The sequence below is a fragment of the Lepus europaeus genome, chromosome 2 (assembly GCF_033115175.1).
Source record: "Lepus europaeus isolate LE1 chromosome 2, mLepTim1.pri, whole genome shotgun sequence".
Taxonomy (NCBI): domain Eukaryota; kingdom Metazoa; phylum Chordata; class Mammalia; order Lagomorpha; family Leporidae; genus Lepus; species Lepus europaeus.
In genome coordinates this window covers 25,029,686-25,049,268 of record NC_084828.1, presented here as the reverse complement: position 1 = coordinate 25,049,268, position 19,583 = coordinate 25,029,686, and the positions used below count along the sequence as shown (strand labels likewise).

The following is a 19,583-nucleotide window of genomic DNA, read 5'->3' as shown; positions in this document are numbered from 1 at the left end:
AAGTGAAAACTATTATAATTTAATTCTAATGTTGCTTATATAAGAATGCACATTCTTTTGTGTTTGATTTAAATATAATAAAATAAGGAAAATTCCAAAGTAGTTTCAACTACATACAGTTGGATTTATGACTATTCATTTATATTTAGCAAAATATATTGTGCTAGAAGGAATGTAGCTATGTATCTGGATAAATTATTACATAAAATATTAATTATTAATGTGATATGCTTAAACTATGAATGAAGAAATAAAATTTAAAATTAAAAATGATTTTAGCAATTCAAGATGGAACTAGATTTTAAGAATAATAGCCAATACTATCCATATTTCAGTTTATAGTAAATAAACAAATATATGAAATTATATAAAAATTTTGCAATTCACTTCAAAACAAATTTTGAAAAAAATCATTTACGTTTTATTATGATAGTTGCAGCACTAAGTGTATTAAATAATTTATGACATTCCCTAAATTAAATATTATTTATAGTTTTCTTTATCCTTTATGTATTATCATTCCACTCAATGAGCAAAGATATAGGATGATAAAAGGCACACCTAAATGTGCTATTTTATGTGCTTTATTATGAATCATACCTGTGAAAAATAATACCCTCTAAACAATCTTTGAATATGTCCAAATTAAGTAGTTTTTTCTTTAAAAAATGTTTCATTTCTATCTTTCTTCATTCCTACTAGTCATTTTTTCTGTTTAGAAAAAAAAAATTATTTATTTATTTGAAAGTCAGGGAGAGAGATAGCTCCCACCCACTGTTTGACTCCCCAAATGCCCTCAGGAGTCCAGGACTCCAGGGGCCTGTGTTTTCAGGAAGCTGAGATCAGGCGTGGAACTGATCCATGCACTGTGGAACTCCAGTATGGGATGTGGACATTTAAAAGTTATGCAAAATACTCACTTCCAAATTCTTTCTTTTCAGTTCCATCTCTTTCTCTTTCTAGCACTATCTGTTTATCTCTCCACTTCCTAGCTGTGGCCATAGATAATAAATAGGATGCAGTTTTTCTATTTTCAGCTTATCATTGGGAAAATTTTAAATCTTAGCAATTGTGCTATGGAAACGTACTATAATGGATAGAAAGCTCAAATTTGCATATCCCAAATGTTTGGATGTACAGATACTCTACAATTATCTCTTAAAATATAAATTATAAACAATGGGAAGTTCATCATCAAATCAGTTACGTCCTAAATTAAACATACTATTTATCAATTAGTACATTTTAGTTACTTGATATTTAGAAGCTTCTTTCACTGGTAAATTTAGGACTTAACTAAGGAAAAACAGTCTTTCTTTCTAAGACCTTGTTAACATAATCTTTTAAAAACTGCCATATGAATTGAAGCATTAGTCTGGGCTTAAACTTTTAAACTTTTCTCCTACAAACTTGTAGTATTCTGTTTATGTTATCAAACAAAAACTGGCAAAACACATAAATTTTATGCAAATGTATAAGTATATTCTCTATTTTTCTCTAAGGCAAAAGATTCAATTTAAATCTAATTGTTCTGAAATAAGATAATAATGAATGCTTAACATCAGTGCTTTGTTTCCTAAATGCCTTTAATTTAATCTTATCTAAGAGTATGAACTAGATGAAGATATTAATAACCTTCCCATGGCTATGAACTAACTTATAAGCTTAAAATCTCTGTTAGAAAAGGTTATGAATAGTGTGGAATGTTCTGTGACATCAATTTGAGCTAATATTCTGTAAAATTGAAAAAAAAAACTACCCATGAAATGAAAAATGTGTATGTCTAAGAGGTCTTTTAATGTAGCTAAGAGAATATGAACTGCATCTGATGTCCTTTTTGATAGATAATTATCTTATCTATTTTTAATGATATTTTCATTCAAGTAAAATTAAGTTTCATTTTAAGTGCAAACTAATCTAATGTTGGTTGTATTATTTTCACATTGCAATAATGGCATAAGTAAAAACAAAGCATCATTAATAAATTATATAGGGTTTATTTTTATTTATGTGTTTACTTAATGATTACTGTGAAATAAATCTCTTAACTGATCCTTTTTGCCTACAAGTAATCAATTTAAAACTGTATATTAAAGAATACCATGAACCTCTTTCAAGAATATATTATCTCATATCTGACATTGATTCTGTGTATAAAGCTTCTGTTTTAAAGTATTTCTGATCATTTTAATTACATTTGTTTTCATCATAGCTTATTTTCTTTAAAAAAAAGTGTACGTGTTATAATCGTGCTGTCTTCAGTATCATCTCTTATTTCAACCCCAGCATAATTCCCAGCACTCTGTGTAATCCTATGCATGTGTATCATTATATATCAATTGTCATTTTATTTTATGTACCTATGTGTCTCCATTGTTGTAATAAAGAAAACTGAAAAAAAAGTTTGTTATATGTGTTTTCTTTATTACTGATGCAACTTTTGTCCTTGTTGCGTGTTTGCACGTCTAACTTAATCAAATGTAATGCTTCAAAAAGTTTTATTTTACGTAGATGCTGGTAATAACAACAAATTCATTGACTGATTTCATTCAACTTATGAATAACTAATAAATCATCAGCAGACTCATATCAATCACCATTTTATAAAAATAATTTAGAAACAATGTCCAATATTGTTCATAATAAACAGTCCTAAAGTCTCCTTTTTAATCAGGTGATATTTTAGTAAAACACATGAACCTAGTTTATATTTTCAGTAGTGGAAGGCTTATTGATACGTCTCCATTGCCAGCAAACATTCAGAAATTCAGACATAAATTCCTAAAGCGATTTTTCTCCAATTCCTTTGGTTCATACATTACTATAATTTATTTTAATTGGAGTACCATGAGAATACAGTTGGATAAAATCATTATTTGTTAATCTATTGCCAAGGTAGCAAGAAATATAATGGCTTTGGAAGTTTATGAGTAATGTAAATAAAATTATGAAAACAAGAGCAGCTCCTGGTTTGAACACCAACTATATCAGACAATGTGCAGAATGGCTTAAGTGAAATATTTTATTCCCTCCTCATAAAATCGATCTAAGGAAAGTATTACTTTTCGCATTTTCCCATATTTAGGTGAGAAGACTAAGGCCAGAAGAACTTGATTAATTCACATATTGCAATGTTATCCTTGGAAAGAATGTCTGAAATTGTAATTCTTAAAACATGTTTATTTAGATTCTTTATTTAAAATGCAGAAAAACAAAGAGAAACAGAGACTGAGTGGTATCTTCTGTCTGCTGATTCACAGAGAATTGGGACTTGAATCAGAGAACCCTGATGCAAAATGCTAGCATCCCATAGGGCATCTTAACCCACCCCTGACAATATAATGCTTTTAAAAAGCACTGGATCTGGGTTCTGCTTGTGGCTATTCACTATGTAACCTATTCAATTATTTTTCCATAGTGAAACAAATAGCTACATCTGGCCTAGACAAGAATAGGAGACAAATTATTTATACCAACATGATCAAATGTTTTACTCTCAAACAAAAATTGAATGAAAAATTACAAAAGATAAAGTACTTACTTTAAAGATTTGAATTATTTTAATTCTTCTATAAACAACTTTCATATATCCTAGAGGCAAATAATTAGAGATAGACACACACATAAACACACACAGAGCTCCCATGCGCTGTCTTACTTCCCACAACAACTGGTCTGAGCTGGGTTGGAAACCCAGACAGAGCTGGGAATGCAATCCATGTTTACCACTGGCAGGGACACAATTACTTGATCCATCTCCTTGGGTATTCTTTGGAGGAAGCTGGAGTCAAGAGCCATAGAGAGAAGGTGAACCCAGAAACTGATAAGAGATGTGGGCATCCCAAGAGAAATCCCAAATATCAGGTCAGATAACTACTCCAAGACTTTAATTATTTTAGTGTATATCAAATCTCAACAGAATATCCTATTATAAAATGTATATCGGACTATATATATGGTTTGATGGAATATAAGTATATTTGAAATGAAATTTTGATATAAAACCCATGTTTTATTGTAATATTTTACTTTTGACTGATATTTATTAATTTCATGTAGCTATTTCTTGACATCATAGACATAAACAAGCATTTTGAATAAATATAGAAATATTTTAAATAAACCATATTATTTCATTATATCATCAAATTGCAGATCAGAGAGGTCAAATATAATTATCAATGAAATAACCATTGAGGGATGTAGTCAAGCGTGCCTCTTAATTACTCATGGAAATAAAGGAAATTCCATGTACCTACCATATCAAGAATAATTTCTTCTAATAATCATGTTACCTCATGAGTCAGCTGTCATCTTTCTCACCCTACCTTTTACTTATAGCTGCTTTCCCATTATTGATGTAAATGAACACACACTGCCTTTATGATATGAAGGAAGTATTGAATTATATTTTTACCAGTTTCTGATTTTTACACACTTTTGGAACACATGTTTCATGATGTTATTTACAATATTGGTAAAAATAGGTAATTTTCAATTTGTATAAAATAATTTTGCTTACTGACTACTAAAAATTATAGAAATAGATAGTTCTGCCTCAATATCTATCCTTTATTTTAACATATTTAAATAAATAGCTTTAACACTCTATCAGAATAGAAGTGGCATTCTTGTTTCACCATGCATTTCTCATTTATGATTTCAAACAAGTTTAAAATGTTTAAAGTGAATAGTAAAATTAGAAAACTTTTTTTCTGTTTTAGTATGGTTAAAGTTTAAGTAAATACTTACCTCTTCACATTGGCATTTCTGTTGTGAAAAATCCATGAGTTATAAACTTCAATTTGCTATGGTTTTACATAGCCTCACAGAAGATGAAATGCATATGTATGTTACATGGAGTATTAAATGCAAAACTACTTCAGGATCTTGAAAAATGACAGGAAAAAATCATGTTTCTCAGTTTTTGTTGATGGAAAACACAAAAACATGCATCGGATTTTCATATACTAGCCTGTGCACTGTACTATCTAACGGCACAATTGTGAAGGGAAGTTTATTTGAGAGAACAGGCAGATATATTTATCTAAGCAAATATTTACTTAAGAAATATTTACCTAAACGTGCATAGTTAGGTTCACTAATAGGTTCCATTGTACATAAAACAGAAAACCAATAACGTTTAACATGTGTATGTGTTATTCATCACTTAATATGCATTTATTTTAGCTACTGAAAGTCAAAAAAGAAGGATCATTGTTTTTTATAGATATCCTTGATCATTTCAACCATATTATCAATTTTCAAGCAGATATCACAGATATGACCTTATATATATATATATATATATATATATATATATAAACATATAAAATAAATCTTCCATTATTTCATTTTTCATTACCACCCAGATTTCATTATTTACATTATTTTTCACTCTTGATGTACATTTCATGGATCTGAACAAATCTACAAGGACAGGTACCCATCTTTTTGACACCATGTTGTGTATTTTTACTGCCCTAAAAATCCTCTACGCTCTGTCTATCTTTCCCTCTCCCTCAAAAGCCTAGTGCCCACAAATCTTTCTATGGTGCCTACACTATTGCCATTTCCCGATTGCCATACAGTAGAAATCACATAGATGTAATCTCTTTTCAGTTTGACTTCTTTCATTTGTTAACACATATTTAAGGATCTTGCATATTTTTTATGGTTTGATAGCTCATTTTAATTCTTTTTTTCTTTTATATTTCTTTTCAAACAATATATAAAATCTTAATATATTTATGTGATATTCCACATCTTGATATGTGTATACATTCTATTGAGTTCAAATCAGAGTAAACATATTTGTTTTTTTAGTGCTGAATAATATTCCATTTCCGGATATACCATGGTTTATTTGTTCTTTCACTTACTGAAGAATATCTTGATTTCCTCTTGCCATTGTATTTTTAAAATATGTTGAAAATCTATACTTCTGTTTTATAGCTAATGGTATAAATGTGTTCATTCAAATACACTTTAAAAGTAATAATATACTTTGTAAGTGACAATATAGGTTCAAAACATACAATTTTAATAGTATAACCTTGATTTTTTGGTTGTTGGTATGTCTAAGAATTTAAGTCTCTTAGACACACTATTGTGAATAACTTAACCTGAAATTTTCACAATATAATATTATATCCATAGGAAAATAATAAATATCAGCCACATATTTATTCTTGTATTTATTTTCTTATGCAGAAATAAATTCATGTAATTAAGAATATTATACTAAAATAGTTTCAATGGTTACAAATTTAAAAAAAAGTATAACATATAAATGAGAACTTAGTTTTTTTCTAGATTTGCTCCAATTTTGCAATATAGTACTAAAAAGAAAAATTAATTGCCTCTGCACAAAGAAAATTTATTTCCATTTAATTTATTTGAGACAAATTTTTATTAATGGAAAATGAATTGTCCAGGTAATTGAACCAAATAACTAAAATTTATATTGCTCAATTTTTTAGTGATTTTGGTCAATAACTGTTTGGGTCATATTCATTGAAATTACACAAAGCTGGTAAAAAGATCCATTTTCTTTGCTTCAATCAAAGCAAAGTGAACACATGTTATCAAATTTTTATCTATAGGATATAGAAAAAATATAAAATTAATGTGGTAAAAATAATCTTCAAAATTAGCAGCTCCAATAAATGATTAGGACATGCAGAAAATATTTTTATATTCTTTATCTGTTCAATTTTGAGCAGAAAGTTTTGTCACAAACTATTCTTAGAACTAACATACTTAATTTGAAACATCAGATAAGAGAATATGTACTCTATTAGATATTTTGTAACTTTAAGTGGTTTGTAGTTCCACCAGATTTGTTAAAATAACAAAATATTAAAAATACTCATTTCTGAGGTTTTCAATAATTTGAAACACCTACAACTGAAAAGCTGTTAACCACAATTTTGTTGTAGCCTTTTTTTTTTTAAATTAGCATAGCTCATTTTCTTTCATTTCTATTCTTATGGTAAGATTTGTCATTTTAATGAGACTTGAGTTTGACAAGTTTCCATCAAAATTTCCATAGAGAATGTATTTATAATTTAAAAGGCTGTTTGCATTCTCCACAGGACTGTTTTAAAAAGATATTAAAACTCTTAGTGGTAGGGAGAATGAAGCCACTGAACCACCAATGGAATGTTTACGGCATATTTTATGTATTTCTTTTGACTTTATTTTACTTTTGAAGAAATTTGTAGAAGCGATAAATAACATTTTAGGGGGATAGTGTATATATTTGAAAAGCATAGAGAACATAATATATCACTTGAAATGAATGCCATTTATATACATATTCATGGAAGAGTTATCTATAATTACAAATCTAGATACATGTTGTAGGACTTTATGGTATTATTTTAATACTGTAGACGTTATTTTACTCTCATGGTGTCTATTTTTTTAATTGTATAATGGCAACTATTTTTCCAGTTTCGATTCAGTCACTGTGGAACTAGTCATGGGCTGGGGAAAGGAAGACTAAGACATCTCTCAGCCACTATGGTACACAGACAAGCTTTCACTGTCTTCTTAGCAAGGCAGCACTGTGTACCTCTGATGACTCCCTCTCATCTTTCACAACAAGACTACATTTTATAGATTTTTTGTTTTTGTTTTTGTTGCTTGTTCCTTGATTCTTTGATTTATCTATTACTTTCTTTACATATTCAATTTCAAGGTCCATCCTTCTTAGCTACATCACTTATAATTTAACTAACCCTACTCCAACAATCATTTCCAAAATATCATCTGTATCTTCCATACATTTGAGAATATTACAGACATTTTTGTACTTCTCTTTGTTCATGTCATATTCTGACTGAAATTGACTCCTCACATAAAATGGAAATGTTTTTGTTACTCTTCAAATCCATCTTAAACATGCTGTGCTCTTCACTTTCTTGACTACTAATGGTTAACTTACATCCTTCTTACACCTACCTGCTCTAAACAGACAATATTTTTGCCAATAGGAAAGCAATTGATCTCATTGCTCCCAGTTTGTAAGTTATGTTTTTTTCTCAATCTTCCCAATACATTATGATCTTCCAGAGGAGAGTCATTTACCTATTCTTATTTTATCTGTGCAACTTCTGAATGAAGTTGTCTAATAACAAAGTGATAAAGTAGAGGATTGTCACACATATTTTGATCAATTAATCCTTGGCCAAATATATCATTTTTGTAATAGCAAAAGGACAGATATATTTTAAAGAAATATTAAATTTAGACTTCTGGTTTTGTGAACAAACATATATAGGAAAAATTACTGTCAGGAAAAAAAGCATGGAGTTTTACAGTTATAAATGCAATTATGTAATACACATATTTACAAGTCTGTTTTCTTTCTTTCTTTTTTTTTGACAGGCAGAGTTAGACAGTGAGAGAGACAGAGAAAGATCTTCTTTTTGCCGTTGGTTGGTTCACCCTCCGATGGCAGCCGCGGCCAGCGCACCACACTGATCCGAAGCCAGGAGCCAGGTGCTTCTCCTGGTCTCCCATGCGGGTGCAGGGCCCAAGGACCTGGGACATCCTCCACTGCACTCCCGGGCCACAGCAGAGAGCTGGCCTGAAAGAGGGGCAACCGGGACAGAATCTGGCGCCCCATCCGGGACCAGAACCCGGTGTGCCGGCTCTGCAGGCAGAGGGTTAACCTATTGAGCCACGGCGCCAGCCACAAGTCTGTTTTCATTAGTGAAATCAAATATCTTCCATTAGCTATCTTCCTTGCTTTGAGTCAGATATTACGGGATAAAAGAAAAAAAATGGATTTATCACAACTGCATTTTTACCTTTCCTTTTCCAAAATAATGCCTCTAAGCAATAATGAAATGCTTTTAAAAGGATAAGCATGGATTTTCATTGAGTTTTTATATATAATTAGATATGAATGTAAGAAAACATTAGGATACAATAATAAAACTTGCAGGATAACCAAGACAATGTAGTGAAAAGTGACTTCTCCCCACCCCACCAAAAAACAGACTTGAGTGTAAACTATGAGATATGTACATCAAAATTGTTTTATAGAATACTCAAAATGTGATATGTAGATAAGACAGCATCACCTTTTCAAAATGTATTAAAACAGCATTAAGGATCTAGGATAGATTTAAGGTCAGTTGTCATGGGGTAGCACATAAGGCAGCATCCCATAATACCTAAATCCTATATTAGACTACCAATTGGAGTGCTGATTCAAGTCCCAGCTACTCCACTTCCTCCTCTCTCTCTTCCTCTGCTTTCAAGTAGATGGAATTAAATAAATAGAAATAAAATAGATATAAATGACAATATTCGGATTCATTCATATATTTAAGCAATATGAAAAATTATTGAGAAATTTTACTAATTTTTAAGGCCTAGAATTTCCAAATATTCAAATAATATGTGGAAGCTGCAAACAGTATTATTAAAGAGTTTACAGGCTAGACATTTATAGAGAACAACATTTTATATAACTATCAATATTTGACATGAACTCCTATAATAAATGTTTAGATACTTAAAATCTCCCAATGAACTTGATGTATATTCACTTGAAAATAGAGCAAATTATATTTGAATAATTTTAAAAACTAAAAATCCTTCAGTTAGTCACAAAGTACTTGAAAAGTGGTACAAATTCAAAAACTTAAGTACTTTTCTCATGATTATAATGCAAGTTTCACTTTTTTTAACTTTTATTTAATAAATATAAATTTCCAAAGTACAGCTTTTGTATTACAGTGGCTTTTTCCCCCCATAACCTCCCTCCCACCCACAACCATTCCATCTCCCACTCCCTCTCCCATCCCATCACATCGATTCATTTTCAGTTATCTTTACATACAGAAGATCAATTTAGTATATACTAAGTAAAGATTGTTAACTATTTTTTAATATTAATATTCTGACTTCTTTCCCAGAATGTGCTTCTCTAAGCTTTTTTAAGGAAGCTTCGTGGCAGTTTTCTCTTTACTGCTAACAATGCTCCTTCAAAGCCATCACAGACATTGCTAACTTCACATATTTTTTCCCAAATTCTTTAATTAAAAATGTATGAAATTACATGTTGAACCAGGTAGTTTTCATTTAATTTGTTCATTTAGCTGTTTTATCTGAATAGCATGAACTTGAGTGAACCTAAAAAGTTGCTAATAAGTGCATTTTTTAGGAAGCTGAAGGATGAAAATGCTTTAATTTTTGTCTTATGAATACTATGAATGGCCCAAAAGGGAGTGTAGACATGACCAAGTAAAGGATTAGACATAAAAGAGTACAGTCATTATTTCAGGGAGGCAATTTAGATTCATTTCATAATACCCTTTTGGAGTTGTAGTCTTTTCTATTTCAGTAATTCTGAACTCACCTAAAATACTGTAAAATAATAAAAAAGATACAAAAACCAATGATGGATTAAAGAAGACAAAATGAATTAAAGAAGAGAAAAACAATGCACTATATTATTTTTCTAAAACCTGCTGCAATTACAACACTGGTCCCAAACTTTCCTATCTTCTAATGGCCTCTATTATGCTCTAGACTTTTATATAACCATTTTTTTTTAGTTTCTTTTTTAAAGACATAACAGTCTTTTATTTATTTATTTTTGACAGGCAGAGTTGGACAGTGAGATAGAGAGAAAGGTCTTCCTATCCTTGGTTCACCCCCCAAATGGCCGCTATGGCCGGCGCGCTGTGCAAATCCAAAGCCAGGAGCCAGGTGCTTCCTCCTGGTCTCCCATGTGGGTGCAGGGCCCAAGCACTTGGGCCATCCTCCACTGCCTTCCTGGGCCACAGCAGAGAGCTGGACTGGAAGAGGAGCAACTGGACAGAACCGGCACCCCAACCGGGACTAGAACCCAGGGTGCCAGCGCCGCAGGTGGAGGATTAGCCTATTGAGCCGTGGTGCCAGCACATTTTTTTTTTTTTAGTTTCTACATATAAGTGAGGATATGCAGTGCTGATTATTTTGTTCCTGCACTATGTCATGCAACATAAATGCTTCTAGTTACATCGCTGTTGCCTGAAATGACAGGATATCATCCTTTTTTATGGAAAAATGATATAGCATTCTTAAATCCATTTACCCTTTGGTATACATCTTGACTGATTCCGTATTCTTGACTATTATAAGTAGTTTACAATAATAATGATCATGGAGGAATCTCTGATACATTTATTGAATTTCATTTTTGTATATATCCAGCAGTGAGATTGGAGCATATGGCATTTATATTGTGTTTGTTGAGGAACCTCTATACTGTTTTCCACAATATCAGTACTAATTTATTTTCTTACCAATATTAAATAAGATTCATTTCCTCTGTCTTTTCATCACCATTTGTTTCTGTTGTCTTTTCTTTTTTAAAAAGATTTATCCATCCATTTTAAAGTTAGAGTTACGGAGTGAGAAGGAGACATAGAGAGGGAGAGACACAACAGCCAGGGTTGAGTCAGGCCAAAGCCAGGAGCCACGAGATTCATCCAGGTCTCCCACATGGATAGCAGAGGCCCAAATACCTGGACCAACCTCTGCTGCTTTTCCCAGGCCACAGCAGGGAGCTGTATCAGAGGTGGAGCAGCTGGAACACAAACTGGAACCTACAGGGATGCCAGCATCACAAGCATTGGTCTTACCCATCACACCACAAAACCAGCCTCATTTTTTGTCTTTCTGATAACGTTCATTCTAACTAGAGTGAGATGCTATAACATTGTGCTTTTTCATTTGAATTTTTCTGATGAATGGAGTTATAGCAAACTAAGAAGGTTCTGCCCATCACAGGAAACAATTAGCAGAGTTAAGATGCTATGTGTAGAATGGGAAAAGTAAATTATATTCATTTCACCGGGGTAACTTCCAGAATATATAAGAAACTTAAATTCTTTAATATCAATGAAAATAATTTAATTAAAAGTGGAAAAAATTATCTGAATAAACATTTATTAAAAATAAGATATACAAATTACCAACAAGTATGTTAAAAAGTCAAAACTTCTCCAATCATCACAATAATCTTTAAATAATCCATATACCTGATTTCAAATAGCTGGTCATTCTCTATAGATGGAGCCCAGATGCCTAAACGCCCTTCCCTCATCTTTTTTGTAAAGCAGCCATGCAACAAGGACAAAATGAACAGGATGCATTATTATAATGTTTGACTAGTTTTCCATAGGGTTTACATAGACCAAATTCAACTATAAAAAATGTCAAGATGTTACCTTTACATTGGTGATTTGCAAAGCCATGCAAATCCAAATCAATAATATTTTTAAAAGCATTACTGAAATCCACAAAGAAAAAATGTCTTAAAAACCAATCATGAGAGTCAAAGCTAACCAGAGCAAAAATAAATTGAACTATAGGCATCACATTACATGACTTCAAAGCATACTGCAAAGCTATGTAGTTAAAACAGCATGATATTGGCATAAAAACCTACACACGATTCTGTGATCTAGAGAAAACAAAAATTAATCAAAATACATATAATCAATTAAATGTTGACAAAATTGTACAGATCATAAATTGGAGAAGGATAATCTCTTAAATAAATCGTGCTGGTAAAACTGAGTAAATATATGTAGAATAATGAAATTAGACTCCTACTCTTCCCCATACATAAAAGTAAGCTCAAGATGTATCAAAGACCTGCATTTAAGACCTGAGACCCTGAAGTTAATGGAAGACATTGAAGGGGAAACACTTCAAGACATTGGTGTAGGTGATGACTTCTTGAATAAGACCCCCAAAGCACAGGAAGCAAAAGCAAAAACTAGGTAAATGGAACCATATCAAACTCAAAACTTCTGCACAACAAAGGAAAACTCAACATGCTGAAGATATATCCAACAGAAAGGGAACATTATTTGCATGATATTATCTAGCAAATGATTAATATCTAGAATATATCAGCAACTCAGAGAACTCAAAAGTAAAAATAAGTCCTGTAACAAAATGGGCAAAGGATCTCAATAGACAGTTCTCAAAATAAATGCAAATGGCCATCAAATAAATGAAAGAATGCTCAGCATCACTCACCATCAGGGAAATGCAGATCAAAATCATGATGAGATATCATCTCACAACTATCGCAGTGGCTAGCATCCAAAAGGTGGAGAGTAACACTGGCTAGGAGGTGGACGAAGGGCAATTCTTATAGACTGTTGTTGGGAATGTAAATTAGTTCAGCCACTGTGGAATACAGCATGGATACACACACACACACATACACACACATAATGGGGTATCATTCACTATAAAAAGACAGAAATGCTAACACATCAAAATGGCTACAATTTGAGAACATAATGTTGAGTGAAATAAGACAGACACAAAAAGGCATCTACTAGATGTTCTCCCTTACAGGTGCAAGCTAACATTGAAAAATAAAAAACAAAACAAAACAAAAACTCAAAAAACAAAAAAAATAAATTCCTGTGTGCATCAGTATTTTGGCAAATACAACTTGGACAAACTTTATTTTACATTTTTGCCAATCGAATTGCTAAGCATTATATACATTTTTAATGACCCTTGATTATTTTAAAATTTACTTTTTTGAATGAAACTGACATCTTTACATTTGATTATTATTTATAGTCCTTGTAAAATAAATATAGCCCTTACAAAGTAAATTCTCAGGGTAATAATCATTACTTAATGCAACTCTCCTGTGTTAAATTGTTGATGAACAGGTATGTTTACAGACTAGTCTAATGTTTGACTTTATAGATAGGGTTTTTTAATAAAAATACTCTAGAATTTTTTAACAGTATAATAATTAAAATGGTATACATGATGTGTAGTTGTAAATTTTTTATTTTCTATTAGGTAGGCAATAAGTGCTAGGGATTTGAAGTGCATTGCCAACAATCTTCCTCCATACACTGCAATTTAGTTTGCATTTATTATTTTCATAACTGTTCCAGTTTTAGTAAAGAGGCGCATCAGTCCTAGAGAAATTAGTGTTCACCCTCCAAAATACAAAACAGTAAATGATGAAGCCAGGATTTTCTGACTCCTGAAGCAAAAACATTTCAAACGTAAAAAAGGTAAATGAGAATTTGTATAATGAACTAGATTCACTTTCATTGATCTGTAGAAGTCATTGCCAAGGGCCTGTCGTTGCGGTATAGCAGATTAAGCCACTGGCTGCAGTGTCGGCATCCAATATGGGTGCCGGTTCAGGTTCTTGCTGCTCCACTTCATATCCGTCTCCCTTCTAATGCACCTGATAAAGCAGTGGAGGATGGCTCAAGTCTTTGGGCCCCTGCACCCACACGGGACACCTAGATGAATCTCCTGGCCCTGACTTCAGTGTAGCCTGGATCTGGTCATTGCAGTCACTGGGGAATGAACCAACAGACCGAAGACTTTCTTTCTCTCTCTCTCTCTCTCTCTCTCTGTCTCTCTGTCTCTGTCTCTCTCTCTCTCTCTCTCTCTCTCTCTCTCTCTCTCTGCTCCTGCCTGTTCTTCTCTGCAACTCAGCCTTTCAAATAAATGAATGTTTAAAAAAGTATAATCTAGAGTCATTGCCGTGAACTGTGTGTGAGAGAGGAATCTAAATGAATTGGGAAGGGCCAAGGTGTGGTGCCCCTGATTAGCATCCACCTGTGACTCCTGCACCCCAATTCAGAGTGCTGGTGGAAATTCTGGCTGCTCAGATTCCAATTCATCTTCCTGTTAATGTACCTAGGAAGGAAATTCATAATGATCCAAGAACTTGGACTTGGTCCCGGCCCAACATTGGTTGTTGAGGCCATTTGGGGTGTGAAACAGTGGATTAAAGACCTTACTACCTCTCTGTGCCACTTTGCCTTTCAAATAAATAAGTCCATACTGAAATGTGAGGTTGGAAAAGAAAGATCACTTCAAATCAATAAGATCAATATATCCATAGGAACTAAAGCCCAATTTGATATGTATATATTTCCCACTTCTTTGTTGAATTGTTTACAACTCAACTGAAATATTACTTACCAATTTTGAAGAAAATATTTTAGCTACATATAATCCAAGATATTTCAAGGGAAAGTTGTATTGATTATGTAGTAATAGATTCATAAGAAAATCACTCATATTTGGAAAAGTTAATGAAATAAAATGTATTCAATGACTTTTTAAAATTCCTAACATAAACCCTAGTTTACTTTATGTCTCATTTGTGTAGCATAAGGTACTATTCATTTTTAAATTTTTACATCTATACAAACATAGAAATTGATAAATATTTTAATTGCATTTTCCATTGGTTTGTTGGAATTTTTAAAAAAAATATTCTGGGCTGGCGCCGCGGCTCACTAGGCTAATCATCCGCCTTGTGGCGCCGGCACACCGGGTTCTAGTCCCGGTCAGGGCACCGATCCTGTCCCGGTTGCCCCTCTTCCAGGCCAGCTCTCTGCTATGGCCAGGGAGTGCAGTGGAGGATGGCCCAAGTGCTTGGGCCCTGCACCCCATGGGAGACCAGGAGAAGCACCTGGCTCCTGCCATTGGAACAGCGCGGTGCGCCGGCCGCAGCGCGCCTACCGCGTCGGCCATTGGAGGGTGAACCAACAGCAAAAGGAAGACCTTTCTCTGTCTCTCTCTCACTGTCCACTCTGCCTGTCAAAAAAAAAAAAAATACTTTCTGAATCATACCCTTCTCCAGTTTTCCTTCAAAGTGGGTTCTTGTGATCAAAGGAAGATTGTGTTAATAGCAGTAATTTCTCAGGATACTAATTTTGCATACTGCTACCATCTAAATGGTTTGTTAAAATGTGGTAGAGGATATTAAGATGGCCATGCCTGCTCTTTTTTCATTTCTGTTGGCATTGTATATCTTTTTCCAGCCTTTCGCTTTCAGTCTGCATGCATCTTTGTTGGAAAGATGTGTTTCTTGTAAGCAGCAAATAGATGGGTTTTGTTCCTTAACCCAGTCAGCCAATCTGTGTCTTTTAACTGGAGAGTTCAGGCCATTAATGTTCAATGTGACTATTGATTTGTAACTTTTCCCTGCCATTTCCCAAAGATATTTTCTAATATATGCTTTGAACTTCCTGTCATCTTTTTGCTGTGAGGTTTCCTTTCTTTACCTTCTTTCATATTGTTGACCGTGTTTCTGTGTTTCTGTTTGTAACACATCTTTAAGCATCTTTTGCAGGGCTGGACGAGTGGCGACAAATTCTTTCAATTTCTGTTTGCTGTGAAAGGTCTTTATTTCACCTTCATTCACAAATGAGAGCTTTGCAGGATATAATATTCTGGGCTGGCAGTTTTTCTCTCTTAGTACCTGGGCTATGTCTCGCCATTCCCTTCTAGCTTGTAGGGTTTCTGATGAGAAGTCTGCTGTGAGTCTAATTGGGGATCCTCTGAGAGTAATCTGACGTTTCTCTCTTGCACATTTTAGGATCTTTTCTTTATGTTTCACTGTGGTGAGTTTGATTACAACGTTTCATGGTGAGGATCTCTTTTGGTCATGTTTGTTAGGGGTTCTATGAGCTTCCTGTACTAGGATGTCTCTGTCCTTCTCCAGACCCGGGAAGTTCTCTGCAAGTGTCTCTCTAAAAAGGCCTTCTAATCCTTTCTCACTCTCCATGCCTTCAGGAACTCCTAGAACCCGAATGTTGGGTTTTTTAATAGTATCCTGTAGATTCCCAACAATATTTTTTAGATTCCTAATTTCTTCTTTTCTTTGGTTTGATGTATACTTTCCTGTGCTCTGTCTTCTAAGTCTGATATTCTCTCTTCTGCTTCACTGACTCTGTTTTTAAGGCTCTCTAATGTGGAAGGAAATGCTACTGAACATGTGGATTTTTTTTTTAACGTGTTTCTCATCAGAAACAAAATAATTAAATAAAAATTACAGTCATCTTAGGCATGTCTAAATTTTTTGATGTCTTTCTTAGGGAATTCTCAGGTCCCTGCTTATGGAAGCACTGTTAAGCACATTTGTGCTCTAGCGTAGGTGACCCACAAAGTTATGTAGGTCACCATGTCACAGATAGAATAATATTCCTAACTCTAGCTGATGTCTCCAAGAATGATAAAAAAGTTAAATCTATTTCTTAGAAAAAATTAAATAAATGTAGATGTGTGACTATAATTCTGCAGAATATTAAACTAGAATTCAGACATTTGTGCCATTTAAGACCCATGAGTAGTTGACTTAAGATCAACCATACTGATTCTTTTAAAATATATATTTCATTATTAAAATATTAGGTGCAACTTTAAACAGATGATATAGAATAAACTTGTTTTACATATAAATTTTTAGGAGTAATTTTCTCAAAGCCTAAATTTTTATATGCACTTGTATCTTTGCTTGTATTCCACATTTTAATATTTTGAGAGCTCTGATATGATGATGAATAATACTTGTGTTTTGTCATTGAAAGGATAATCATAATTCTGTAATATTACATCAACAAATCCTTAACATACATATGGTAAGAGTGACTGTGAATATCTATACAATTACCTTACATTATAAATTTTTCATCTAGGTATTATATATCATTAGATTAATTTATTTTTCTTTCCATTGTCCTGATTTTCTGACCAATAATATTATAGCCATGCAGTCTGCCTTCTTATTCAAACAAAAAAAATATAATTTCTCATTCATTTTCATTACTCCCTGTATCTCTTGCCATTTCTTCTTTATTAGCAAATTCTATGTTATTCCCGTTAACCTCTTCCATGCATGCCTTTTGGAATTTTCTGCAACCACATGCCAAAGAACAGTGGCACACCTCATCACCTAGTTTCTTCTGATATGACCTGACAAAGAGTCATATGTACCAAAAATCTGTAAGAGCATGTCTCTAATCTAATACATTTTTTAAAAAACACTAGCTGGAAAAATATAGACAAGCCATTCACTCTAAAATTTTTTAATATTCACAGACGGATACTAAAAAAGCATATACTGTCAAAGCAAAGTACTTGGAGTGATCCGTTTGCATGTTTCAATCTTAAAATAAGTCTATATGGGACAGTTATTTAACATCTCTCTTACATAAGTTTTGACTATATTTTTCTTTAAACTTTATTATGATCTATTAATGGCTATGACTTTCTCCTAAAATAAGTTAGATTAATTACCTTCCCCACAGGGAACAAAGAATTATAGTTTAAAGAGTTGGGTATTTTTTTAAGGAAAATTTATAAAAATTTTTCAGATCATTAATGTGTCAATTGCTTAAAATAATCCTAGAAGACCAGAGAATAGATTTCAACATCATGAAATTGAAATCTGCTGGTTAATAACACTTTTTTTTGTCTCTTACTAAATATATCTTGAATAAGATTTCTTTTTAAAATAGCTATCTGATGTTTTCTAATTTGAGGATTTAACAATATTTATTTTATGTTATTTGTTCAGATACACTTTTTAATGGTCTTGGACTTGGAGCAGTTATTGGCCTAGGAGTTGCGGCTCTATTGCTGATCCTTGTGGTAACAGACGTCAGCTGCTTTTTTATTCGACAATGTGGGTTATTGATGTGCATCACCAGGAGAATGTGTGGGAAGAAAAGTGGCTCTAGTGGCAAAAGTAAAGAACTGGAAGAAGGAAAAGCTGCATACCTGTGAGTACCAGGCATCAGTACTACATTTAAACAAGTGGCATCATCAGACTTCAATGATTTATTTAGGAATATTATTTTCCAAATGGGTAAGGATCTTAAGACATTGAAAACTCCACTGCCTCCTCACTTGAGTGTATATAACCCTATATAGCCAGATGATTTTGAAAACATTCTCACAAAAAATAAACCTCAAAATATATAACTTCACTGAAAAGAATTGTGTCATTATATAAAGACAATAGACAAATTACTTAAGGGATGGACAGATAGGTGAGTAGATGGATGGACAGAAAAACAGATATATAATAGATATGGGATGGATGATAGGTAGGTAGGTAGGTAAAAGATAGATAGGTAGATAGATAGTTAGATAGATAGGTAATCATTCATTTGTCCCACCATTTTTAAAACTTCATTCTGAATAAAAGGAAGGCATCAACAGTAAAGCTGTTTAAAGTATTCAGGTAAGCTGAATTTAAATAGCAAAAGTGTGCGAACTCCTATAAGAAGTAATTAAAGAATTTAAAGAATTTTTTGCATAGCAAATGTTGTATTGCTATATAATATATTGTAGATTCTGAATATACTCTTCCAAATTTTGATCCCTTGATTTCTATATATTAGAATTCGGACCTCTCAATGGAATCTCAAGTAAGTAGAATATGAATTGTGAGAAAATATGTAGAGCTGAATGATGTTGAAAATTCTCTTCTGTAACAAAATAATAATTCAGTTGTTTCAGTATTTTATTTTGGTTTGTTCATCATTTTTTTTTAAGATTTATTTTACTTATTTGAAAGGCAGAGTTACAGAGAGGGGAAGGAGAGATAGAGAGGGGAGAAAGAGAGAGCTTCCATCCTCTGGTTCACTTCCCAAAAGGCCATAACAGACATGGTTGGGCCCAGGCAAAGCCAGGAGTCAAGAGCTTCATCCTGGTCTCTCATGAAGGTTCAAGGGCCCAAGGGCTTGTATCATCTTCCACTGTTTTCCCAGGTG

The 19,583-nt window shown here is 32.9% G+C and overlaps 1 protein-coding gene across 1 annotated transcript in view; it reads left to right on the top strand.

Annotated features, from left to right (window-relative positions):
* Positions 1 to 19,583, top strand: part of NCAM2 (neural cell adhesion molecule 2) — a 576,480-nt gene that overhangs the window by 531,434 nt on the left and 25,463 nt on the right. The window contains exon 16 of the mRNA XM_062180124.1: positions 18,383 to 18,587. Coding sequence (XP_062036108.1) covers positions 18,383 to 18,587 — 205 coding nt within the window. The remainder of the gene's footprint in view (positions 1 to 18,382; positions 18,588 to 19,583) is intronic.